Below are 27,867 nucleotides of genomic sequence, written 5' to 3'. Positions count from 1 at the left end.
TATGCTGTTTAAAGGTTGGTGGGGACAATTTGAGCATCCTGAAAAGTTGGTACTGTTAAGTGCAAACCTAAGCCCTTGTGCAGACTAATACCAGTGCAGTTTTCAGCTATAGAATATACTAGCTAATGGGGTGGCCATTACATTTATAGGGTGAGGGTATATTATCTAATGCAATCAATGCGCATGTGAAATTCGTGGGGTTCGGTACCTTTAACAAGGAAAAAACCACTGGTCTAGCGTAATGTATGTGTGTATTGTACTGTATATGTGTGTATAGCGCCCCCGCCTGGACAAAACTACACTTGCCACTAGTGGGTTAACGTAAAATGACACCGGAGGGCTATCCAAAACGTCGAACAATGACGGGAAAGTGTCACAGGTAGGGCCAACATTTGTGTGTGGGACTTGCTGACATCGTTGACCCGCTCTACATCTCTCGCGAGGAGGACGACTCTGGCTCCCATAGGCTGTGGACACGACCCCGGGATGGGACTACAAATCCGTTAGTGGCCACACAATATCCTCCGCTTTCATCATGGCTCCCTCGTTGGACAGACAAGGATACTGGGGGCGGCCCACTTCAACGCTCGACTGGTGTGAAGAGAATTATGTCGTCTCTTACTACATCGCGGAATTCTGTAAGTAACAGTTAAACGGTTGACGTACACAAAGAGCTTCACGCGGGGAGACTGAAACTGCATTCCGCGAAGACTGACGTCTACATAACGTGGGGCTTTTGTTGATCATTTTTTTAAATAAAAAAACGCGATACAACCTTTTTATTTTTTTTTTTAAATACGGCATTTTACATACTAGACAACGACAATATAAGTCCGCCCACCACGGAAACATACTGTACTGATGTTTGCTTTCCGTATTAGTTACGTGGTAACATGAACAGTGTAAATAGATGCATTTATAATGTGTCATTATTCCAAATTCACTCGATACATCTCATTTCAGATCGTAAATTTGACGAACGGCTTTTCACGACCCGGAAAAGAAACTGGTTTGTCAAGAAACGTTGGGTTGAAAATTATAGCTGCCTTGGAATTGGCATTCATTTTCATAACGACACATTTTTAAAGTGACTTTGTTGATTATAACTAGTCATTCTCTTAGTTACTCTATATTTGTGTCAATATGGTAACCATTACATATATCAAAGGAAATTACAGCTAATGCTTGTACATCAATGAGTTCTATTTAAGTTAATTTGCAGGTGTACCTCATGCAGCCAGGGTGTTGGGTCAGATGTTTTTAGTACTCTCACAAATAGTAATGTTTACGTATAAGTATGACTTGCTTCCATTTACCAATGTCCCTGCCTTTCCCTCATTTTGACAGTTGGCGCTTTTGTTTACACTAAAGATAGGACACAATGGTATTGTAGCATTGTGCCACTCAGGTAACAATGACTGCCTGAAATCCCTGTCTTGATGAAATGTTTTTTTGTGCTCCTTCTGCATTGTTCAGTGTTCAAAATAACCAAGGAGTAGTAATTTCAAACCCACTATAACTGCATTTATAGTTAGTGACCAAAGTTTATTCATTATCAGGTACTTTATCAACCACCGACAGTTAAATAGAACATAGCAGAAAATACTGGTAAGTGGTAACCTTGTCTGCTTTTCAAACTGATAAGGTTCTCGTGCATGTTTGCACATCACCACACCCAGGCAGAACAATGGTGATCACTTTTTGTGATCTACGCAGACTTGCATAGCAAAAAAAAAAAATCAACTATTGCTATAGTCAAACCTCTTTCAGGATCATTTTAGTTCACATACGTTTGACGTTTGGTCATTCTTTGGGGAACTATCAAGGCAAGACAACACCCTGTAAACAGTGTATCACAAAAGTGAGTACACCCCTCGGAGTTCTTAAGATATTTAAGTATATCTTTTCATGGGACAACACTGACAAAATGACACTTTGACATAATGAGAAGTAGTCTGTATGCAGCTTACAGTTGCGGTCAAAAGTTTACATACACTTGTGGAGAACATAATGTCATGGCTCTCTTGAGTTTCCAGTTATTTCTACGACTCTGATTTTTCTCCGATAGAGTGATTGGAACAGATACTTCTTTGTCACAAAAAACATTCATGAAGTTTGGTTCTTTTATGACTTTATTATGGGTAAACAGAAAAAGTGATCAAATCTGCTGGATCAAAAATATACATACAGCAACACGAATTAGCAATTTTAAGGCTTGATTGAAGTTTGCTGCTGATCACATGGACAAAGATAAGACCTTCTGGAGGAAAGTTCTGTGGTCAGACGAAACAAAAATCGAGCTGTTTTGCCACAATGCCCAGCAATATGTTTGGAGGAGAAAAGGTGAGGCCTTTAACCCCAAGTACACCATGCCTACCGTCAAGCACGGTGGTGGTGGTATTATGCTGTGGGGCTGTTTTGCTGCCAATGGAACTGATGCTTTACAGAGAGTAAATGGGATAATGAAGAAGGAGGATTACCTTCAAATTCTTCAAGATAACCTAACGTCATCAGCCCAAAGATTGGGTCTTGGGCGCAGTTGGGTGTTCCAACAGGGCAATGACCCCAAACACACATCAAAAGTGGTAATGGAATGGCTAAATCAGGCTAGAATTAAGGTTTTCGAATGGACTTCCCAAAGTCCTGACTTAAACCCCATTGAGAACTTGTGGACAATGCTGAAGAAACAAGTCCATGTCAGAAAGCCATCAAATTTAACTGAACTGCACCAATTTTGTCAAGAGGAGTGGTCAAAGATTCAACCAGAAGCTTGCCAGAAGCTTGTGGATGGCTACCAAAAGCGCCTAATTGAAGTGAAAATGGCCAAGGGACATGTTACCAAATATTAGCGCTGCTGTATGTATATTTTTGACCCAGCAGATTTGATCACTTTTTTCTGATCACCCATAATAAAGTCATAAAAGAACCAAACTTCATGAATGTTTTTTGTGACAAAGAAGTATCTGTTCCAATCACTCTATCAGAGAAAAATCAGAGTTGTAGAAATAACTGGAAACTCAAGAGAGCCATGACATTATGTTCTTCACAAATGTATGTAAACTTTTGACCACAACTGTATATAATAGAGTTAATTTATTTTCCCCTCAACTCAAAATATAGCCATTAATATCTAAACCCCTGGCAACAAAAGTGAGTACACCCCATAGAAGTTATGTACATCCCTAAATGTCCAAATTGAGTACTGCTTGTCATTTTCCCTCCAAAATATCGTGTGAGTCGTTACAGGAGTGCTGTCAGCACTGCTGCGGAGATTGAAGAGGTGGGGGGGTCAGCCTGTTAATATTCAGACCATACGCCACACTCTACATCAAATTGGTGTGCATGGCTGTCAACCCAGGAGGAAGCCTCTTCTGAAGACGGTATACAACAAAGCCTGCCCGTCTCATCAGACCATAGGACACAGTTCCAGTAACCCATTTGCTTTGTTGACATGTCTTCAGCAAACTGTTTTCGGGCTTTCTTGTGTACCGTCTTCATTAAAGGTTAAGTCCATTTTATGAAAAAAAAATAAAAAATAAACGTAATTCAAGTTAAAAAAAATTTGAAATCGTATGTTATGAAAAAAATATATAACTGATATTTTTGGCAAGATCGCCCAGCCTCCTTCAGAAAATATTTTTGCATACTTTTTCCACATTATGTATGTCTGAGTAGGAAAAGAAAATCAATTCAAAGCTAATCAATATTTTCATGAGCCACTGGTCCAGAGATTGGATTACCGCAATAAGATACCAACGATGTCTATGGTGTAATACAGTGTAATAACTAGACGCAGACAGCTTGCTGTGTCCTTGAACTCTTACAATCTTCACCCCGCCAATAACAGAGACAGTGCTTGTCAGATCTGACTGTGATGTTCCTGTTTGCTTGCCTTCACAGGGAACACTGTCAGCAACCTGATAATGATTCTTCCTCCTATTTGTGGGGCCATCCAGACGTTTCGTGATGGCCTTGAGTTCTGCTACATCTGCTCTTTCCTCGGACTTGCAGGTCAGTCTTCTCTCAGGTCACATTAACTGAATTAATTGAGATTCAGACAGCCTTTAATGGGAGAGCAGCAGTAAAATCACAGCAGTAAAAACATGTGGATGTCATAGTAACATTTCAGGAAGACTTAATTTGTTTTTGTTTTTTTCGGATTAATGTCACCCAGCTGTTGGTGTTGGTTCCTGGTGCTTCCACATGACACTGCTCTATGAGATGCAGGTATGTCAAACAGAGTTGCTAATAACGGCATTAGAGTATAACCGTGTTATTTTTTTCAGTAGTGATTAATCTAATTAATTACTTTTCCCATCTTTGCAACGACATTACCGTTACTGAGGATATGAAGGGGTGCGTTACTAGAATGTGGTTGAATGAAGCGCGAGTTGTCAGGTTTTGTCCCACATCAATATGTACTCGGAGAGAGCAGAGTGGGAGGAGGGAAGAGGTGGTGATGCCATTACAAACGCGATCATGATTGGCTCGGTGGGTTGATCAAGCCCTCCTCACACTGTCTCACTGCACGGCACGCTCTGGCAAACAACAAGACGGCGATAATGGCGAAGAGCCAGGGAAATTCAAAAGTAGCCTTCTCAAACTTGAATTATTCTCAATCAGACTTGTTTTAGGCAGCCCGATTAATTTTCGTCTTAGTCTTTTAGATGATAATACTTATTAGATAAAACCCAAACCCTAATGCTTTGTGTTTGTTTTCGTCTAGTTTTTGTTGATGAAAAGTCAAGGCTAATTTTGTCTAGTTTTAGTCAGCGTTTATTAAAAATGTTTTCAGGCGTAAAATTAAAATGTTTCATTCCAAAAATGAATGAATAAATAAATAAAGGTTTCCAACTATTTCGAATGAACATTGTAGGGCTGCAGCTATCGAATATTTCAGTAATCGAGTAATCGACTGAAAATCCTATCGATTAATCGAGTAATCGGATAAAACATATATTTTTTTAGGTAAAGAGCAGTTATAAATATACACGAGAAAACAAGACATTTCATCTAATATTGAACCATTTTCAGTCAATCAATGTCTTTATTTTCGATATACGTACATTGTTGAAAACAGCCAACAATTAGGGACCAGTGCTACTTGGTGTTTTATCCAGCAATGACTACTGAGCTAAAATTGACAGTTAGCTTTATTATATTTTCATTTTACGCCCTCATCACTCTACAGCACTATGTTTTCACAGATTAAATAAAGCCTGTATGTAAGACACGTTAGCCACACATGGACAGTGGTCTTAATAGAAACCTAGCCCTCTGCAGGGCTAACGTTACGTGAGCAAGTGACAGTAACGTTAATCTTATTTATTAGCGCTGAGAAGTGTACTGCTTTAAGATGGCGGCTGTTTACTAACACCGCTGACTTTGTCATTTCGCATCTAGTTCAACATACATGTGATATCTATGAGACGCATCAGATGCTACCTGCTACCACCGTAGCATCATGCGTGCTAGTTTTTAGCAACGTAGGCATAGTTTGCAGCGGCTGTCGCCTGCAGAAAGGTTTTTTATATTTTTTTATTGCTTCTTCATCTATGCACGTGACATCAGCGTGTTATCCCGCATTAAAAGTAGTCCGGGCAAAACATAATGCTGAGAGCTGGCAAAATTTAACGATTCCTCGAGATGAATAAAATTACTCGGATCAGTTTTTAAACTCGAGTTCCTCGAGTATTCGTTTCAGCTCTAGAACATTGACAGACGAGCACATATTGTAGCGTCGACAACGACAGCTAGGTGATAATACACATTCAGCAGGAAAACAGTACAATATTTTCAATGAATTATACCCACCTGGAAGCGTAAACAAAGTTGCCCGAGAGTTTAAGAGGACGCTCGCCGTTAGATTTAGCCTAATGCTAACGCGTACGCGAATGCTATGCTTACGCTCGAGTTACATTTAATGTGTGATGATGAATCAGCACAGACCTTTAAAGCAACATTGCATATTCTCTCTTCCAAGATAAGAAAGTAAATTCTACTGTGTGTGCAAGCCTTGAGACTTACTGCACTGGTAAATGGGGGAGGCACAAGAGTGACACAAGCAGACACTGCTACGATGCATGCTAACTACACATTAGATGTCACACAATGTGAACATGTGACGGAAACCATTGCGCAATTTCGTCCCATTCTCATCTCGTCAGATGAAAACTGGCGTTTGGCTCTTTGTATGTAGTCTCCCAAAACACATATTTAGCTTGTTATCATCTCATCATGCAAAAAGCGTTCGCTGACGAAATATTTTTGTTATCGTCCTCATTGACGGAAACAACACTGATTTCAAAATTTAAGATTGTTACTTAACGGAATATTTAAGGATAGTATTCTGCTTATTGTACAGAGATTTTCACTGGCCAACGGTCAGAAGTTTTCATTTGTGTTTTCTTAAAAGACTAATATATTTGATCCAAATGAATACCAAATGTTCTAAAATACTGTATATAGTGTTCTTGTTCTTCAATCAGTTAATGTAAACATATTTGATATGAAAAATGTTATCGAATGTAGAATGTAATATTTCTCAGCAGGGTGATGAAAATGCTAACGCTTCTAACATGCTAATTCCTCAGTAGGTCTCATTCACCATTAAATTCTTAATTTTGTTGTTTCAATATTGTTAATATGAGTATATGTCATGACATGCTGTATTAAGTTACTAATGTTACACAGGCGCTCATATTCAGATGTTTTTGTATTGCTGGTTACACTATTGTGTTAATATCTTTATTTATTATGTACTAAAGCAAAAAAAGCGGGCATGTCTAAGTATGATTATTGATTAACATTTTAGCAAAAAATACTACAGTATTTCCCTTTACTAGATGATAAGCATAGGTGGGTAGAAAAGCCCAAAATTTTACTTAGGAGTAACGTTATTGTAATATTACCCGAGTACAAGTAGTCATCTCAAAAGATTTACTCAGGTGCAAGTAAAAAAGTATTCGCTGTAAAGAGTACTCAAGTAATGAGTAACTGCTTACAATGTCGTTATATCCTGTTTTTTTTTTTTTTTTTTTTTTTTAACAATGGTATTTTTTCCTCAGCACGTTAACTATGCGAACTGTTAATATTATGCTGTACTATAACCCTGTTTCATGACTATATTAGGACAAAGAAACAGACAAAAATCATTAAATTCCGACTTGAAAAATCTACAGATATCAAACATCACCCGTCCAAATAGTATGAGTTCCCTCTAGAGGAGAAAATATTTCATACCATGAAAATAAAACGATCATATCTCCGGTTTTCCTTGGTCTATCAGTGCCAAATAAAAACTGGGAAAGAGGTTGAAATCCACACTTTCGAGTTTTGATGCCAGCGCTCTATGTCAAATAGTTTTTTGGGGGGTTTTGTTCCCGGCACTTTAAAGACAGCACGTGATTGAGCAGGCCGGCGGTATCAGGACTTCCATTTGCGAGCTTGTGTGTAGTCATGTTACTGTATTGTTACGTCTTATTGGCATAATGGATTCATGTGAATCTGAGTTCAGCATCACATTGGTGAAATTGGCACTGTGGGCATCACTGGCAAAAACAAAGTAAAATCCAATATGTTGAATAAACAGGACAAATGTACTGAGTAGTGTAGCCCAAAGTAGAAGAGTGGAAGAGTAACGTTTATTCTTTAGAAATCTACTGAGGTAAAAGTAAAAAGTTTGGCATTGTAAAACTACTCTCAGAAATACATTTTCAAGATTTACTGAAGTAAATGTAACAGTGAGTTAAAGCCCATGTGTTCATTAGCAGAAGTGCCCCAGTAGGAATTTACAAATGTCAGTGAATAAATTGCTGTCTAATGAATTCATGCTGAAAATTTTTCACATTGACGACACAATATAATGCTTTGTCGAAATTGTCATTTACAGCTACTGGACGAGTTGCCAATGATTTACAGCACGTGCGTCTTTGTCTACTGTCTGTAAGTTATTTGGACATTAAATATGTCAGTGGATATAACATTTTAGATATGAAGAAATAAAGATATACAGTATGTTATATACATATATATATATATATATATATATATATATACATATGGCGGAAAACACAGACAAGACTGAAAAAGCAGTTTCTGCTCTTGCACCCCTCTTTAGAATAAACTGCTGTATTTGAAGCCAAAATAACTTGTGTTTGATAGAACAATATGACAATGCTGCCATAGCAGATTCGTCTCGCATTAAGCCCCCGAAATATTTTTTAATTTGTCCGTTTTACCCTGGAAACCCCCGTTTACAGATTTCGCGTAACCGCTTTTGTTTCAACCCAGCCAGAAAAAGAAGGTAAGTAATTATATTTATTATTCGAAATGTCTGTCATTTTTAGCTTAGAATCATTCATTGATGTCTAATATTTCGTTAAAAAAAAACAAAAAAAACACGACTTTAAAAAAATTATTCACTCGCATATTTCAAACTTTTAAACAAATTACGTCACAATGAAAAAAATGGCGTCTGTAAAAAAGTCACGGTTATCTCCCTCATAACCATCGCGTAATTGTATTTATTTCGTTACTGTCGCATTTTCCCCAATATTTTAGATGATAAATAATTGATCCAAACAAACAAAAAAAAAAAAAAAAAAAAAAAAAACATTTCAAAGGGTAAATATATAAAAATGAAAATCTCGACCACTCCTTGATGTCTGCGATTTCTGCATCACGACCCTGGTTATATTACCATGTTACACCCATAAAATCGGCCAAAAATCAGGCTGTGGCCATTCAGAGCTGGGAAAACACTCAGGTGGGTTGAAGTTCCGCACTGAGACCCCCAATTTGGCAAAATTTCAAAATTGTCCTGTATGCATGTGTAATACATCATTGGAAAGCTTAAAATCTCGATTTTCTGGTGAAAGAAATTTTGAGCAGGAGGGCATTTAAGAAAAAAAAAATTCAAACCCCTAAACCCGAACTCAAGCTGAGAGCATGAGAGAGCATAATTAAAGACACCATGATTTTAAGTTACGAGATGTTATCACGTACTCACCTTGTTTCGATCTAGAAACTCCGTGTAGTATGTTTATCGAGTTTCAAGACACAGCTGTGAATGACCACAGCCAGACTTTTGGGGGATTTTATGGGTGAAACACGGTAATATAACAAGGGTCGCAATGCAGAAATCGCAGACATCAAGGAGTGGCCGAAATTTTCTTTTTCAAATATTTACCCTTTTAAACCTTTGTTTCTATCTTTCAATTTTTCTTGGTTTGGATCGATTATTTACCATCTAAAGTATCGAAAAAAATGCGACAGTAACAAAAAAAAAAATACAATTAAGCGATGTTTATGAGGTAGATATCAGTGACCTATTTACAGACGCTATATTTTTTTAATTGGGACATAATTTGTTTTAAAGTTTAAAATATGCGAGTGAATACTTTTTTAAAGTCGTTTTTTTTTTTTTTTTTTTTTGTAAAACTAAATATTAGACATCAATTTATGATTCTAAGCTAAAATTGATAGACATTTTGTTAATAAATATAATTACATACCTTCTTTTTATGGCTAGGTTGAAACCAAAGCGGTTGTGCGGTGTCTCTAAACGGGGTCTCCAGGGTAAAAGGACAAATTAAAAATTGTTCGTGGCTCAATGCGCCATGAAACTGCTATGGCAGCTTATAGACATATTTTTCTATTAAACACAACAGTTCTCTTGGCTTAAATACAGCAGTTTATTTTAAGGGGTGGCGTGGCTCACTCGTAGAGTAGCTGTCCCCCATCCCAGAGGCTGTGGGTTTGATTCGCCGCTCTGATGAACTCATCTAAGTATCCTTGAGCAAGGTACTGAACCCTACGTTGCTCCTGGTGCTGTGTGACCAGTAGGTAATGGCGATGTAGTGTAAAGTGCTTTGAGGGCCTTGAAAGGTGGAAAAGCACTATACATGTGTAACACCATTTACCATTTAAAGAGGGGTGCAAGAGCAGAAACCACTTTTTCAGCCTTGTCTATGTTTTCCGCCATAAATATACTATAATTGATAACGAGGTCAAGCTTTTCTCTGTTGATCCATGACAAAATAATGTAAAATCTTCATGACTGGCTGGTACTCCTGTTACTTCGCCAAGATTATCGACTGCGTCACAAGCTTTTTGCAGATTTAAACCACAATTTTAACCAATCTAATTATGATAGAGTGCATGTATTTTAGAAACAGGTTTAGTACCACGTCATCCTTTGTGAAAAGTCTCTTTTGTTGAATTTGTTAAACTAGCATGTTATGTGATGTACTATGTTTAGCGAATATTCAAGATATTTTTTTTTGCTTTTTCAGGTATGAGTGCTTTAAACAAGGGAATGCCATCAGTTGGTTTCCTATAGTGTTATTATTGATCTTCAGCATCACAGTAACTGTGGTGAGTATTCATAATCACAATGTTAGTCATTATGTAAATAAACCTTGTTGCAAATATTGTGTTGCAGGTCTACTTGCAGTGGAAGGAGCCAGTGTTTCACCAGGTAAGTTTACTTTCTTTGAATGTAAAAACAATAGATTTTAACCACATGCTTTTCAAAACATGTTGTCTTTTTCAGGTCATGTATGGTGCTTTAGTTGCTTGTCTTGTGATCCGATCTATCTTCATTGTTACATGGTAGGTTTCCCAAAATAATTCACATTGAAAACTCACTGCTATTCATCAAAATGTAGCAAATAAATTACTTGACTTCTCTTGTTACCTTTTTGTGATCTTTAGGGTTTACCCATGGTTACGGCCTTTGTGTTACGCTTCCTTAGGTATATTTTTGGTAGGTTTCCTTTTGTGGAACATTGACAATATCTTCTGTGACACATTAAGGTAAGTTAATATGAAAGGATGAACAACACATTTACTTTCTAGTTGTTTATCTATACAATTACATAAAACTCAGACAGTCAATACTACAACTTTTAATCAACGAGAGGAAGGAAGTTGCAGTGGAGGTGGTTAAACGTCAGGTTTATGTCTTATAAAAAAGTGAGAATAAGATATTTACATTTTTCCACTTTTTTGTTTCCATTCATCGAGTTTATTTTGACTTTTCATTGAATGCCATTAAACACCAAGCTGTGGTAAAACACAGCTGGGAAATAGTAAATGGTAGATGAATTAGCACCACCTAGCGGTTATTTGTGCACAAAACTGCGTGAGTGGTTTTGATCACAGCTTTTTGTTTACTGCATTGCAGAGCCAGTAGGCAAACACTGCCCCCGAGTGTCGGAGTAGTGACGCAGTTCCATGCTTGGTGGCACATCCTCACTGGTTTAGGTTCATACCTGCACATACTTCTCAGGTAAACGCCTCTTTCTGCTTCGATCAGACATGTTCATGCTTATTCAAATGTACTTTTTTTCCCCATTTAGTTTGCAAATCAGAACAACCTACCTCAAGTACAGACCAAAAGTAAAGGTACAGTATGATCAGTATTGTTACCTTTATTCAGAGGTGGGTAGTAACGTGTTACATCTATTCTGTTACATTTGCTCTGTTACATTTACTTGAATAACTTTTTGAGAAAAATGTATTTTTCAGAGTAGTTTTGCGAGCCATACTTTTTACTTTTACTTGAGTAGATTTGCGAAGAAGAAACACTACTCAGCTGCTACGGGCAATACTTGTTTCGTTACTACAAAACTCGCAATTTAATACTGCCAAACCCTGCTGACTTTCGTGCACGGTAACGTAGTAGGTCGCCATTGTTGTTGACGCCGCAGGGCGGTGTGATCTGACATGGCCACGTGGCTGGAATTCCACGTGCCACTCTTTAAAAAAAAACAAATCAACAAAACATCTCAATCTTTAATTATGTAAGGTATTGATTTAAATACACCATAAGGTGTCAATGGTGAGTTTTAAATTAATTAGGGTTCAAGCCAATGAGTACATTTTGTCCCTTGACTGACGCCGTAGTTTTCCTTTAATCCACAGTAGGGTGTAAGGCAGAGAGAAAGGAGAGTAGACACAGGCGTTCAGATTCGTAGCTCACACCATGCCGTTTATTTGCATAAGTTTCGGCAACTCCTTCACAACAAACATAAGTGTCATATAGTGAAAATAGAACAAAAATCATTTTCATATCTCTCAAAACATCATGTTCACAAAAAGAAAAGTGCTTCAATCTATATTGATGAGGCACTATCACATAGTGAAACAACAATGCAAAGAGAACTGGCATTTACATAGTCAGTAACAAAATAGGTATGCAAAATACACATAAAACTTACTCAGACTTTGGTCAAACTCTAAACATTTTAGGAACTCGTTTAGCTCAACAAATACACTGGGTGGCAATATTATTATAAACTATGAGACTGGGAGCCATTATCAGGAACGTTGTTTGTTGTGAAGACCAAACTCAAATGAACGTAAATCACAATGGACCCGCAGTAAACAGGAAACTACAGCGTCAGTCAAGGGGCAAAACGCATTCATTGGCTTGATCGCTTATTAATTTAAAATTTGCCATTGACACCTTGTGGAGTATTTAAATCACTACCTTACATAATTTTAAAAGGTGATACTGTGAAGTACGTCAGCATGGCCATTTGATGTCACCGCCCTGCGAAATCAACAACAATGGTGAGCTACTAGTTTATTTTTTTATTTAAAATTTTACAAATGTTATTAAAAAGAAAACATTAAGAGGGGTTTTAATATCAAATTATTATAACTCGTACTAACATTTATCTTTTAAGAACTTCATGTCTTTCTATCCATGGTACCCTTTAAATTCAATCATTGAATTTAAGGCCTTAAAATGTCTAAAATTCTCCTAAAATCTCTTAAAAGGTCTTAAATATGACCGTAAAGGGGCTTTAAAATCTATTTACTTTACTTTTATTTTGAACATGCATAAACATGTGGACACTAACTATATTGCAAAAACAAACCCTCTTAAAACTATAAATTCCTCTGTTTTCAGTGTAAATTTACTAGAAATATGTCAAATTATCTGCCAGTGCTTCAAGTAAATTTTACTAAAATTTCTTGAAATTAGAAAAATAGCTAGCAGAAAAATAAGCTTAACAGACTTACGTATTTTAAGAAATAGTTTTTTTGTTGTTGTGTTTCTTTGGCTTAATATGGTTATATAATATGTTATAGTACAGTATAATAAAAACAGTTCATATAGATAACTATGAAGAGAAAAAAAAAACATTAAAAAAAAAAAAAAAAAACTGACATCTTTAACAGTTATTCACAATGTTACTCATGAGTTGAGTATTCATTTCACCAAATGATTTTTTACATGTACTTGAGTACATTTTTTGGATGACTACTTTTACTTGACTGATATTATTTTGAAGTAACACTACTCTTACTTGAGGAACATTTTTGGCTACTCTACCCACCTCTGATACGTAGACAGTAAACATACTGTAGTTTCAGTTTTGACAGTCAGAGATGGAAACGGTTGATTAATTTCCAAATGTCTCCTTTATTTAGTTTTTATGTGGAGTTTGGCCGATGCTGCATGTTGAACAGCAAAAGATGAGCTGAAATGAAGGGATGCCTAAAAGGTGGTGACCATTAGCATTAAGGACAGCCAGTGCCCCCTTCTTGTACTGCTGGGAGCTCTACACACATCTTGGGGGCGATGTGGACCTTTAGTGGACTAAACTCCTTTACTCTGCACTGAGGAGAAATAACAGTACAATTTAGCCATGACCCCAGTTTTATTGGAAATTAAACAAGTGATTTTTGTTTTTTAAACTCATGAAACGTTATTAGATTGGCGTTCCTGCAATTTATGATGATTATATAACGTGTTTAGTTTTTGATCCAATAACTGTCCGTTGTGTATTACGAGTTATAGATGGGTAAAATATGCCCACAACTAATTATTGATGACTCCCCCTCGAGAATAGCAGGGGGAACAGTGCCATTATTATATTTAAATAACTTGCTCAAGATTAAACAAAATAATAGGTATTGTCTTTTTTTCATGGCATTATCAGAGCTTGCCAGTTGAAACAGTGTTAAAATGTCAATTTTGACATGGACCAACATGTTGAAATGGAATGTAATCAGGACTACGGAATCATCTCATTTACATGGTGACAGACTTGGTTTAAGACTTAGTTGTCATAGTTGTGTTTCCAAACAAAAAAAGGAGCTGGCTCACACATTGCCTTTGTGTTTACTATAAAATCATGCAAAAAAAAAAAAAAGGAAAAAAAAGATAATAATAAAAACAACAACAACAAAACAAAAAACACAAGAAAAAAAAAACACTGGAATTAAACCTTGGTCCAGCTTTATCACATCGTAAATGTAGACATCAATAGTTAGTAGAATTGAGTTCTAACAAAAACAGTATATACAAGATACTCTTTAAATATTTTTAAAATTCCATCAAAATACCAGTAGAATAAAAAGAAAAATAATCACCATTATTTCACAATGATAAGAGGGCTTTATAGTTCTAGGTACATTTGTGACTTGTAAAATCATGGAAACTTGAGATGGCGTACTTCTCTGGTTTTGACTGTCAAGCCTGTTAAAATGTTTCGACGGGCCACTTACAGTGATAGCAACCTTAAATGGAACAGCTACAGTATATAGTTATGTTGATTACTTGATTAATAAAACTGCTTCGGCATATAAAAGCTAATCTAGTGGTGTTTGGGGAACCCTGCCAGAGATAAATGCGAAAACTACCTACAATACTGTTTTCCATGTACATGAAAATTCAACTGTAAAGTGAAGGTTTGTTTTGATTTAATGTCTGTTGCTACTGTGAAAATTACATTGGAAAAGCAACTGTAACACAGGCCTTTGGCAGCCCTTTTCATTTTCGTATTAGTCTTTTGAACAATAATACTTATTAGTCTTTGTCTAGTTTTTGTTAACGAAAAGTCAAGACTAATTTCATCTAATTTTAAACAACGTTTACTAAAAATGTTTTCGTCTGTAAAATTAAAATATTTTACTCCGACAAAGACGACGGCAACTTGGTGATAATACATACTCAGCAGTGAAACAGTACAGTATTTTCAATTAAATCGAGATTTTAAAAGAACGCTCGCCGTTAGCATTAGCCTAATGCCAACACAAATGGTAATTGGAGAGTACTAAGCAGTGGGGAGAACAAGTATTTGATACACTGCCAATTTTGCTGGTTTTCCCACTTGCAAGCCATGTAGAGGTCTGTAATTTGTATCATAAATTCTCTTCAACTGTGAGGGATGGAATCTAATGCAAAAATCCAGAAAATCACATTGTATAATTTTTAAATAATAAATTTGTATTTAACTGCATGAAATAAGTATTTGATACATTACCAACTAGTAAATATTTCGGCTCTTAGTTCTTTTTTAAGAACCCCTCCTGTTCTCCACTCATTACCGAAAGTAACTGCACCTGTTTGAACTTGTTACCTGTATAAAAGACACCTGTTCACATGCTCAAACAAACAAACAAACAAACTCCAACCTCTCCACAATGGCCAAGACCAAAGAGCTGTGTAAGGACATCAGGGATAAAATAATAGACCTGCACAAGGCTGGGATGGGCTACAGGAAAATAAGCAAGCAGCTTGGTGAGAAGGTAACAACTGTTGGAGCGATTATTAGAAAATGGAAGAAGTTCAAATTGACGGTCAATCTGCCTCGTTCTGGGGCTCCATGCAAGATCTCACCTCGTGGGGCATCACTGATCATGAGGAAGGTGAGGGATCAGCCCAGAACTACATGGCAAGACCTGGTCAATGACCTGAAGAGAGCTGGAACCACAGTCTCGAAGACAACCATCGGAAACACATTACGCCGTCATGGATTAAAATCCTACAGCGCACGCAAGGTCCCGCTGCTAAAGCCAGTGCATGTCCAGACACGTCTGAAGTTTGCCACTGACCATCTGGATGATCCAGAGGAGCAATGGGAGAAGGTCATGTGGTCGGATGAGACCAAAATGGAACTTTTTGGTTTCAACTCGGCTCGTCGTGCTTGGAGGAAAAAGAAGGATGAGTACAACCCCAATAACACCATCCCAACCGTGAAACATGGAGGAGGAAACATCATTTTTTGGGGCTGCTTCTCTGCCAAGGGTACAGGACGACTGCACCGTATTGAGGGGAGGATGGATGGGGCTATGTATCGCCAGATCTTGGCTGGCAACCTCCTTCCTTCAGTGAGAGCCCTGAAGATGGGTCGTGGCTGGGTCTTCCAGCATGACAACGACCCAAAGCACACAGCCAAGGCAACTAAAGAGTGGCTCCGTAAGAAGCATCTTAAGTTCCTGGAGTGGCCTAGCCAGTCACCAGATCTGAACCCGATAGAAAATCTATGGAGGGAGCTGAAAGTCCGTGTTGCCCGGCAACAGCCCCGAAACCTGAAGGCTCTGGAGAAGATCTGCATGGAGGAGTGGGCCAAAATCCCTGCTGCAGTGGGTGCAAACCGTGTCAAGGACTACAGGAAACGTTTAGTATCTGTAATAGCAAACAAAGGTTTCTGTACCAAATATTAAGTTTGATTTTTGTGATGTATCAAATACTTATTTCATGCAATTAAATGCAAATTTATTATTTAAAAATCATACAACGTGATTTTCTGTTTTTTTTTTTGTATTAGATTCCGTCCCTCACAGTTGAAGAGAACTTATGATACAAATTACAGACCTCTACATGCTTTGCAAGTGGGAAAACCAGCAAAATTGGCAGTGTACCAAGTACTTGTTCTTCCCACTGTATATCGCGCATTTGTTTACATGTTTAATATGCCCAAAACGCTATACATGAGCACACATTTACCCTTTTACGCACACTTTCAGACACCAATCTTGCTGCTTAGAGATCGACCGATATGGGTTTTTCAGGACCAATACCGATGATTAGTAGTTAGGGGGGCTGATAAACGATTTTTGGAGCCGATATTCATTTGCGGTAAAAGTATAAAATGGGCTTGCACAATATATCGTTTGAACATCGCCATCGCAATGTACGCATGCGCAATGGTCACATCGCAGGACGTGCAATTTTTTTTTTTGTTTTTTTTTTATGTGTAAACTTTTGTTTTACTTCATAAATGCAGCAAGTGTGCAGATCCTGGATCCATTTAATATACAGCAAGCCTGGTTTAAACGGCATTATATAAATTAAGGACCTTCCCGATCCGATCACGTGATCGGAAATCGGGCCGATTGCACCATTTTTCAGAGGATCGGAATGGGGTGAAAAGGATCGGGTTTTTAAAATAACAAAATCATGTTTTTCTAACCCATGCTCATATAACGCCACAGCTTCTCACCCTCCTTCTTGTTTGGCAGCGAGACCAAACGGTTTTTCTTGGTCACCAGCGCAGCTGCCGTTTGGTACTTAACGTTAACGATGATTGACAGGTTGGTCGCTTTTATCTGGCCTGAGAAGCCTTGGTAGCTCTACAATCGAAGGCACAAATGTGTTAATCATTGTTAAACTTGCTTCCAACCCAAGTGAGAGGCTCTTCTCGGCAGCGTGAGCGTCAAAGCGTGAGTGGACTCACACATATGAATTATATGACTGTTAAGGAGAGTGATTAAAAGTATGGCGTTAAAGGTGATGCAACGAAAAATGTGGGTGCGCCTACATTTTGTGCTGGTGCACCTTAAGAAAATAGTTAGGTGTAACCCATGCAAAAAGTAAGTATAGAGCCTACAGTATACAGTATATTGTAGGGTTGTTCTGATAATGTTTTTTTGCTCCCGATCCGATCCCGATCGTTTTAGTTTGAGTATCTGCTGATCCCGATATTTCCCGATCCGATTGCTTTTTTTTGCTCCCGATTCAATTCCAATCATTCCCTATAATTTTTCCCGATCATATACATTTTGGCAATGCATTAAGAAAAAAAATGAATAAAACTCGGACGAATATATACATTCAACATACAGTACATAAGTACTGTATTTGTTTATTATGACAATAAATCCTCAAGATGGCATTTACATTATTAACATTCTTTCTGTGAGAGGGATCCACGGATAGAAAGACTTGTGACTTTGTATATTGTGATTAAATATTGTCATATTTGTTGAGCTTTCAGTAAATGATACTGCAGCCATTCAACCCAAGTGCATGATGGGAAGTGGAACCATGACTGTGCGTAGTGCTACGAATTGATATATCTTCTCTGTGTTGGGAAATAACAGAAGGTGTTAAGAAAAAGATCAATTGCTACCTTGCTTCCCCACATTGCTTCCCATGATATTTCTAATCGTAGGGAGAGGGATTGTAAGGCTTTAGCCTATTAAAAAAAAGGCTCCAAAGGCTGCCAAAATTCACTCTACTCATTTTATGCTGCCTTTTATCTCTCTAAATGGGTAAAACGGCGCCATTACAGATTGAGCGCGACAATGCTTGAGTGAGTCGTGCAACGCATGGATTAATTGCGTTAAATATTTAACGTGATACATTTTTTAAAAATTAATTACTGCCGTTATCGGGATAAATTTAATAACCCTACCTTAAGCCTAAACTAAAGACTCTGGATGAGTGTAACATATTATGTCTGTCACGTTAAATACAATTAGAAAACGATTTAATTAAAATATATATATATATATATTAAAAAAAAGGCATGGCCGATATTTTTTTGCCGATTTCGATACTTTGAAAATGACGCCGATCGATCGGGACATCTCTAGTATATTGCATTGTTCATTTTTTTCTAATATCGTTTGAAACAGCGCTACTCAAGTTATCTGGTGAAAATTCTTCTAGTTATAATATTGCAATATATCGCAAACCCCCCCAAAAATCGCAATGATAGTTTTTTCCAATATCGTTCAGGCCCAGCGTAAAAATTGATGTTAAAAAAATTGAATAATGCAAACACTGAACTTCATTGAAATGCCTAAGGCACGTTTATACGCAAATAGAAAATAATAGCTTCAGAATTTCTGACTGAATTTTCTAGACTCAAAAACATAAAGTTGAATGAAAGGTTGAATTAATAGCTCTCTGAAAATTTTCCACAGAAAAGAAAGCCCTGATGACCTTGTCTAAGTATTGTTGAGCAAGATACTAAACCCCACGTTGCTCCTGGTGCTGCGTCACCAGTAGGTAGATGAGGATATAGTGTGAAGCGCTTTGAGGGCCTTGAAAAGATGGAAAGGTGCACAAATGTTACTCCATTTACCATTTAACCAATCAGATGAATATTAGTCCAGGAAACAGCGGGCAGGAGAGAGTGGTGCGGCTGCATCTGAACCAATATACGTCAAATTTCCAAATATCGGCCCCGATAATCGGTTTATCTCTAGGCTGTTGCCATGCAAGGCGCTCCCAACCCATTTGGGCCAAATTAGGGTTCAGTGCCTTGCCCAAAGGGTCTTCGACAGTGAGCATTCATAACCGGGAATCGAGCCGCTGACCCTTTGCTCCCAGGACAACTCGAGCTACCAACTGCGCCATGACCCTCCAAATAGCAAATGCTATGCTAACGCTATGAGTTACTTTAGTGTGTCATGATAATTCAACACAGACCTAAAGCAACATTGCATATTCTCTCCGGCCAAGATAAAAGATTTAAAAAAAAAAAACCTTACCGCGTGTGCAAACCTTTGAGATTAGAGAAAACACTGCAGTGGGGGGGGGGGGGGGGGGGGGCTGCAGCATGTCACATGAGTGACTCAACAAGCCACTGCTTGATGCAGGCTAATTACACATAAAATGTAAACATTGTGAACATGTGACGGAAACTTGCACATTTTTGTCTCGTTCTCGACTTGTCAGATGAAAACTAGCATTAGGATCGTTATGTATTAGTCTCACAAAATAAGTTTTAAGCTCGTCTCGTCATCATCATGAAAAAAATGTATGCTAACGAAATATTTTCATTACAGCCATCGTTGAGGAAAACAACACTGTGATTGATGGTAATAGAATTCAAATATATTTAATTTGTGAGGACTGGCAGTGATTTAATTAAAAATGATTTGTCATCTATTGCCGTCAATGGCAGTAAATGTGTTGATCAGGTCTACAAACTTGGAATTTACATTAGAGCAGCTTTAGACATCCCTACACTTACTATTATTTATGTGTTGAAAATCATAAGACATAAAAACAGGTCTTGGGCACTGAATGACCCAGTACATTACTAGATGTTTCTAGAGGTGACACTTATTGGTACATAGAGTGCCACTGACTTATTTGAACTCACTTTTGCAAACAAGCACAATGCAGGACAGAAACATTCAGTTTGTGCCTATATTCCTCACTGGGATGCATCAACTTGTCATTACCGTTCACTTCTAGTAATGGGAATTGATAGCAAGTTACATGAAGTTGTTAAATTTGGTGCCTTATTACGTGGGTGCAAGTTAATCCACGCTGCCTTGTTTGTCCACATCAAAATATTTTGTGACCCTAATTCCATCACCGTTAACTCATTAGTTTGTATTGATGGCGATGGACGTTAAATCCGTTTTAACTGGCAGAATGAAAATGGATTTGGCGTCTAATATTGTTAATGAAAGCAAATGAGTTGAAGGAATATTGAGTTTGTACCTCACTGTGTTCTACTGACGATTTTACACTGATTTTAATAGTAACATGAAGCCTGTGACCAGAAATGCAAACTATGCTTTCTCACTCTTTGTGCCAGTATTTAAGTGTTTAATGTTGTCTGGTGTTGTCAAATAAAAACAAATGTCACTGATTCTTGTCTGGTCTTTTGAAACTAAAACTTAAAATATGTATGCACCTTATGTTTAGTAATTCACGACTAGTTTTGTGTTGGTGACATTTAGGTCAATAGTGAAATACTACAAATTTTAGGATGTATAAAATTTTTTGTCCGAGTACCATACGTTTCAGACTATAAGTCAAATATGACTATAAGCAGCCACCAACCAAATTTGACACAAAAATGGCATTTGTTCATGGATAAGCCGCACTGGACTATAAATCACAGCTGTCCTCACAGTATTATGGGATATTTACACCAAAAGATATTAACCAGTAACACTTTATCAGACGGCGGTATCATAAGACTCTCATTAAACCAAATAAACCACCATGAAGCTTTGATCCAATTAGCTGTAAAGCATCATTGCTTTAAGAAGCTTCAATTGGCCATCACTAATCCCTTGGGGGGGGGTTTGTCAACCTCTGCTGCCACCTGCTGTCAACGTTGTTGTCCAACATGCCTCCTAGCATGCATTCCAGCGCTACAGATGTAAATACCAATCAAAATTCATGGTCTGTGCTAATTATTTCATCAGTTACTGTTCCAGTTGTTTCATTGATTGCTAGTCATGGTATTTAGTAACATTATATTTGAAAGTGGCGCCTCACAGGTCAAAACTGTTTTGAATGCAGCCGAAGTGCCAGATGAGCAGCTGCATTCTGGTTTGGCCGAGTTTTTGATTGAGGTGAGTGACCCCAAGACCAGCTATGTAACCTGGCAGATGAGCAATCATCTGTATGGACTTTGTGGATGCTTTTGTGAAGCGCAGCAAAAAACTATGATTGTGACGCTGCGAAAATCAACTTCAAAGATAAGAAAAATGCTCTGAATAATTTAAAAGTTGATACTGGACAAATAAAGAGAAGGGAATAACAACATTTTCTAATCTCAAAGGTGAGCTATACTAGTATATGAATGTGGGGATACACTGTATATTGTGTATTTATAGGCTTTATTCCTAAAAACATATAAATTATGACATTGTTCTTTTATGCCATGTTTGTAGAGATGGGCAAACAGTACTGGAGCCAATGTTACTCTAATCAGGGATGGGAAATATTCCAATTAGAATCTTCTTTAATGTTTGTTTTACAGTTTTTCTCATTTGTGTTGGTACGTTTCTCAGATCAGAATTGAAATCCTCAAAACTACTTGTTCAATCCTCGCAACATAGTATTACTAGTGCACATCAAAAAAACAGTTTCTCATTTCTTTGAGCAAGTTGTTGATGTTTTTGTGCATCCATGCAAATGATTTTGTACAATTCTCTGCTGTTTCCTACATTATCAGTAGCATCTGTCATGATGGTCAAAATGGCTGATCAAGCGTCTCTAATATAGTCATTACTTCATTGCATAAGTCTTTACATGCAAAACGCCTGAACATGTTTCAGAATATTTCAACGTGTGTGCTTATTTCTAAGCATTTTAATTACTTATCTTACGTAACTTATTTTAACCAGCCAAAATGTGAGTTTGGGACAATGTGGTTTCCACCACTACAACATAAACAGGGAATGGGTTCCTCCCACCATACACCCCATTCCTCAATCCCATAAAAGGATGTTTCTCCACATGGAGATAGCAAGTGTATGATCACCAGCCTCACACTCAGATGACCCTTCTGGATGCCATGAATGCAGCATGCAGTGACATCACAGCAGATGCCTGCACAGGCTGGATAAGGCATTCAAGATTCTTTCCAAGCTGTATAGCAAGAGAGGACATCCATTGTGAATTTGTGATGTGGATGAAAATTTGTGGCCCAACAGGGAGGAATGTCAAGATGTGTAAAAAAAAAAAAAAAAACAGGGAAAAAATCCCGACATGTTGCACTCAAAATTTAGTTGTGCCGATTGTCTTATGTCGACATTTCTAATTTTGCTTTTGTTTCTTTATCGCACTGACATAGTCTGTCAAGAAATGTGAAAACACTAAAAGTGTAAACTGAATCTCGTGCAATCTCTCACACACATAGGTGTAATTTGCAATTTTCATCAAAACTTTACGTACACCATCTTCAGCAACAGAGCCTTCCACCAGAGTAACTGTTCAATTGAGAGCATGACTAAGCACTTTCACTGTCTTGTCTGTACACAATGAAAAAAGGACTGTCATTCTGACTGCACTGACATGTTCATTGACAGACATTTTATTTTGAGCGACAGACTAGGTATTTTGCACAAAAAAATGGCTTTTGCAGGTAATCCATGTTGTTTTGCTACCTCTGCGACACGTTGTCAGTATTGAACAAGTAGTTTTGAGAAATTTACGTAACAAAACGTACCAAAGCAATCGAGAAACACTGTAAACAGAAATTACAAGTACAATTCTATTGTGTTTTGTATCAAACTACTTCAATGTAAAATATTTTTGGATTTTCAAAATACTTCCCTGTGAGACAATGTAAAGCCATGTTTGCACTGTAGGCAAAACTTGAGGCCATGCAGCCGAATTACATCAACTGCAAACAAAGGTCAATATGAAGCCGTCCTGGCAAGTGTATCACAATATATCCATAATTCAAGATGCAATGGCTTCCCCCACGAAACGGCAGACAAAAAAGCAATTATTCGGAAAGCAATGCTGGCTTATTACAGAAACTAAGACTGCTTGTCATTGTTCTAACAGAGGAAGAGGACTTCACATAAGCCCTTTTCACACACATATCCATGGAAATTCCTGTGTAAGGTGGCGCGGGATTTACTCGGGTCATTGCTTTCACGCATGTAGAGGTATCCCGAGAATGACGCGGGTTGGAAACTTTCAGACTTGTCCCGTGTTGCCCACTGGCACTCTCTGTGCGGGTAGGGCTGCTGGCGCGATTTTATAACCCGGACATTACGTCATTTTTGGTTGGGATCACCTGTCACAATGTTGGTCAAATCGTGTTTTGTTCCAGAGGGAGCGTTCCCAACTTCGTAACTGCAGCCAATTCAAACTCATCAAGACTGTAAAGTATATAAGTCCAGGTGATCCAAGAACAGGGGGTCGAGATATTACTTGCTGGGCGCCGTTTGAGACCTCTGCCGCCCTTGTTTTGAAATCCCCGACGTTGTGCTGGTATTTAATTGTATTTGTTTAGTTGCCTTATTGGCTCTCTGCCTACCGCTTAGGTTAGTATTATATATCCCCGTCAACCTACTGTCACGGACCCATTGTGTTATTTCCCCTTTTCCGCGATCGCGTGTATTTTCGTTTGCGGAGCAGTGGCGGGTGCTCTCTTCGCGCCTCAGGCCCCGCTGATTAGGAAGGCTGCTGCGGTGCGCACGGAAGCCTTGGGTGCAGGCCCGGATGGAGCCGCCACGGGTGCAGATCTCAGTGGTAGTAGCAAATATGTATTTAATAAACCCTTGTCTGACCTCTGTTGTCTGATATCACATTCTAGTATGCTATTTTTCAAATATTTTTACAAATGATGATTTATTGGCCTGTTTTGCACATGCACTAATCGATGGAATCATGTTGTCCAAATTTTTTATTGCGATCAATATCTGCAATAAAAAAAAGCTAAATAATCAATGCAAAATACATCTGTATTGACTTACACTAACTTTCATATGTATTGGTTTAGGTGATACATGGTTCCAATCAAACCTTTGTTTTCAAAAACTACTAAAGAAAGAGTTTGAAAACTTCCAGAGTAAATGTCTGGATTTAATTAGAGAATTTATATTTCAATATTTTAACATAACTCAAATTATATTAAAATACACAATAAATACAAACTTGTTAATAATCTCTTAACTATCCAGGAATGCAAAAATAAAAATAAACATTTGTCTTAAGACCACTCAACATTGTTGAGAAATTAATACAACATACCGTACACTCACTGGCTACTTTATTAGGTACACCATGCTAGTAACGGGTTGGACCCCCTTTTTCCTTCAGAACTGCCTCAGTTCTTCGTGACATAGATTCAACAAGGTGCTGGAAGCATTCTTCAGAGAATTTGGTCCATATTGACATGATGGCATCACACAGTTGGTGCAGATTTGTCGGCTGCACATCCATGATGCGAATTTCCCGTTCCACCACATCCCAAAGATGCTCTATTGGATTGAGATCTGGTGACTGTGGAGGCCATTTGAGTACAGTGAACTCATTGTCATGTTCAAGAAACCAGTCTGAGTCTGAGATGATTCCAGCTTTATGACATGGCGCATTATCCTGCTGAAAGTAGCCATCAGAAGTTGGGTACATTGTGGTCATAAAGGGATGGACATGGTCAGCAACAATACTCAGGTAGGCTGTGGCATTCCAACGATGCTCAGTTGGTAGCAAGCGGCCCAAAGAGTGCCAAGAAAATATTCCCCACACCATTACACCACCACCGCCAGCCTGAACTGTTGATACAAGGCAGGATGGATCCATGCTTTCATGTTGTTGACGCCAAATTCTGACCCTACCATCCGAATGTCGCAGCAGAAATCGAGACTTATCAGACCAGGCAACTTTTTTCCAATCTTCTATTGTCCAATTTCGATGAGCTTGTGCAAATTGTAGCCTCAGTTTCCTGTTCTTAGCTGAAAGGAGTGGCACCCGGCGTGGTCTTCTGCTGCTGTAGCCCATCTGCCTCAAAGTTCGACGTCTGTGCGTTAAGAGATGCTCTTTTGCCTACCTTGGTTGTAACGGGTGGTTATTTGAGTCACTGTTGCCTTTCTATCAGCTCGAACCAGTCTGGCCATTCTACTCTGACCTCTGGGATCAACAAGGCATTTCCGCCCACAGGACTGCCGCTTACTGGATATTTTTTCTTTTTCGGACCATTCTCTGTAAACCTTAGAGATGGTTGTGCATGAAAATCCCAGTAGATCAGCAGTTTCTGAAATACTCAGACCAGCCCTTCTGGCACCAACAACCATGCCACGTTCAAAGTCACTCAAATCACATTTCTTCCCCATACTGATGCTCGGTTTGAACTGCAGGAGATTGTCTTAAATCATGTCTACATGCCTATATGCACTGAGTTGGCGCCATGTGATTGGCTGATTAGAAATTAAGTGTTAACAAGCAGTTGGACAGGTGTACCTAATAAAGTGGCTGGTGAGTGTATATATAAAATATAAATATATAAATTACATGAAACTGAAAAAACCTCTTAAAAATGAAAATTGGGGAGAAAGGGATAAACCTCAGTTCACTACATTTCTCACAGTTTAATTAACGTTAACAGTAGAAAATACATACAGGAGAACACTTCTCTCTAAGCAGCTTCCTACTTAAGTTTTGCAGGTTTGCAAATTCGCACAGTTTAATGGTATGCTAACGCTGATACAGGTCGGACTTTCAGTAGCAAAATTAGTGGTGTGTTCCCCACCTTCACAACATTAACGTCTTTTTACATTAAATACAGTGGCTGCAGCTGCTGCTGATTGAAAAAAACAACAACAACAAAACTAGTAATATACCTCCTCTTCGAAGGGGGCAGAGGAGGTGGCATGGGGCTGTGAGTGTGTGTGGGGGTGTGAAGCCGGCCAATCAAACGTGCATTTGTGGGGGAAAAAGTGGACTGGGACACTCAGCAGTGAAGGGGGTAAATGTAAGTCTGAGCATAATGAAAATAATCCACTTAATAATGGTAGGGTCAATTCTATCCTTACAACATATGGGAAGACAATCTAAATTACCTACAACTGAAGTCATCATATAATGCAAATAAGGTTTCTTAAAAGTTGGCGGGGACAATCTAACATCCTAAAAAGTTGGTAGTGTTATGTCCCAACCGTCCCTATGCAAACCTACGCCCTTGGATTCAAACGTCAACACACGCGGCGGTTCATTGGACTGACAGCAGCTTCGGAGCCTCGGTATTTTTTGCCTCATCTCTAGTCGTCACCACCACGTCGAACAGATTACTCAATTTGGAAAAGGTTCGCTGAAGCCACTGCTGTACCTGCTTTTATAGAGTGAAAATAGCGAAAGCGACGCATTTAGGAAACAGGCAGCCATTTGCGCCAAAGAGCAAGAGCAAGGCAAGATAGAGACTGTCCCTCCATATATAGGATGGCTTCCATGTGCTGAAAGCCAGCACAAAACGAAAGCACGGGGTGATCTATCTCCTGCGACTAGATATCCAAAATCCTGACGCTTGACACGCGGGGCGTCATAATACATTACGTATGATTGAGTAAAAGTTTCAACGTGTATGTAATGTTACGTGTCACGGAATACGTTTTACTTATGTGAAAGTGGATGTTATCGCCTACAAAACTGTGTCAAATCCGTCATCGCATCTGTCGTGTCCAGTCACCTGAGTTTGAGATGTGCATTCCCTGCGAGATCGCGGGAGCAACAAACGTGACAAAATGGATCAAATGTGGCCAAGTTGTGATCCGAGAGACGTGCGGTTCAATTACCAGGCTTTACCTCGCTTCTCGGAGCAAGGCCCGGATATGTTCAATGGACCGCAGCCTGTTATGCCGCCGGTTTACATGAATAATGCTGCAGGCTATTACAATCACGGCCAGGTAAGCAAGCATTGATCCAGCCTGGTTCACGTTTTCTTGAAGCATATGGAGCAGCATGCACTGTGAAGTAGGCTACTTCAGATTTAATTGTGAGTGGATTAAATGTTTGCTTAGCAATCAGAGACACAATTTACACATTTGGCATGCTTTAAATTTGTCATTACTGTATCCATGCTTTTGCAATTGATTTGTTTTAACTTGCATTTTTACAAGTTCTGAAACAGCAATTAACACTGTGCAGCAGAAACATATTTCAGGAGATCCTCTGCAAGAGTTTCAAAAAGTGCCAGTTCAGCATGATGTAATGCAGTTGTACGTCCATGACTAAGTGGGGGAGAGCTGGGTTGGTTGACAAAATGTTTACTCAGGAATTTGGTCATTTATTACAGGGAAGGTGAATACATTGGTTGAATTTGACAGTTTTCATTTTAGTAGTAATAATTCATGGTTTCCCCTAAGAAACTTGCAAAGCCTGGTGGTAGAGAGGCCTATGTTTTGGAGAGAAAAAAACATGTAAAAGTGACAGGAATTCAGACATTTTGACGTATGTGTTATTATACCCAATTTATTCATTGGTTGCATTTGAGTTTTCATTTTAGTAGTAATAATTCATGGTTTCCCTTAGGAAACTTGCAAAGCCTGGTGGTAGAGAGGCCTATGTTTTGGAGAAAAAAAACATGTAAAGGTGACAGGAATTCAGAAATTTTGACGTATGTGTTATTATAC

General features: G+C 38.4%; 1 protein-coding gene across 2 annotated transcripts; it reads left to right on the top strand.

The window, feature by feature from the left end:
* Positions 1 to 307: 307 nt before the first annotated feature.
* On the top strand, positions 308 to 15,124 carry acer3 (alkaline ceramidase 3). Of its 2 annotated transcripts, none has more exons than XM_057821354.1 (11): positions 308 to 638; positions 3,901 to 4,011; positions 4,175 to 4,227; positions 7,892 to 7,944; positions 10,296 to 10,377; positions 10,445 to 10,480; positions 10,556 to 10,614; positions 10,717 to 10,818; positions 11,189 to 11,293; positions 11,364 to 11,409; positions 13,447 to 15,124. In XM_057821354.1, exons 1-11 carry the CDS (start codon positions 536 to 538, stop codon positions 13,498 to 13,500), a joined length of 804 nt encoding a protein of 267 aa, XP_057677337.1. In that variant the 5' UTR covers positions 308 to 535; the 3' UTR covers positions 13,501 to 15,124. The 2 variants fall into 2 exon arrangements, with proteins under 2 accessions (XP_057677337.1, XP_057677338.1); XM_057821355.1 differs by lacking the exon at positions 308 to 638 and adding an exon at positions 672 to 1,861 and having other exon boundaries at positions 13,447 to 15,122.
* The last annotated feature ends 12,743 nt before the right edge of the window (positions 15,125 to 27,867 follow it).

The sequence above is a fragment of the Corythoichthys intestinalis genome, chromosome 18, assembly GCF_030265065.1.
Source record: "Corythoichthys intestinalis isolate RoL2023-P3 chromosome 18, ASM3026506v1, whole genome shotgun sequence".
Classification (NCBI taxonomy): Eukaryota; Metazoa; Chordata; class Actinopteri; order Syngnathiformes; family Syngnathidae; genus Corythoichthys; species Corythoichthys intestinalis.
Note: the sequence above shows the minus strand (reverse complement) of the source record. Positions and strands in the feature narration are given on the sequence as shown.

Excerpts from the sequence above, each read along its gene's own strand:
- acer3 (XM_057821354.1), top strand. The coding sequence starts at position 536 with ATGGCTCCCTCGTTGGACAGACAAGGATACTGGGGGCGGCCCACTTCA. Across the intron at positions 4,228-7,891 it reads CACTGCTCTATGAGATGCAG|CTACTGGACGAGTTGCCAAT; the intron begins GTATGTCAAACA and ends TGTCATTTACAG. Across the intron at positions 10,615-10,716 it reads TCTATCTTCATTGTTACATG|GGTTTACCCATGGTTACGGC; the intron begins GTAGGTTTCCCA and ends TGTGATCTTTAG.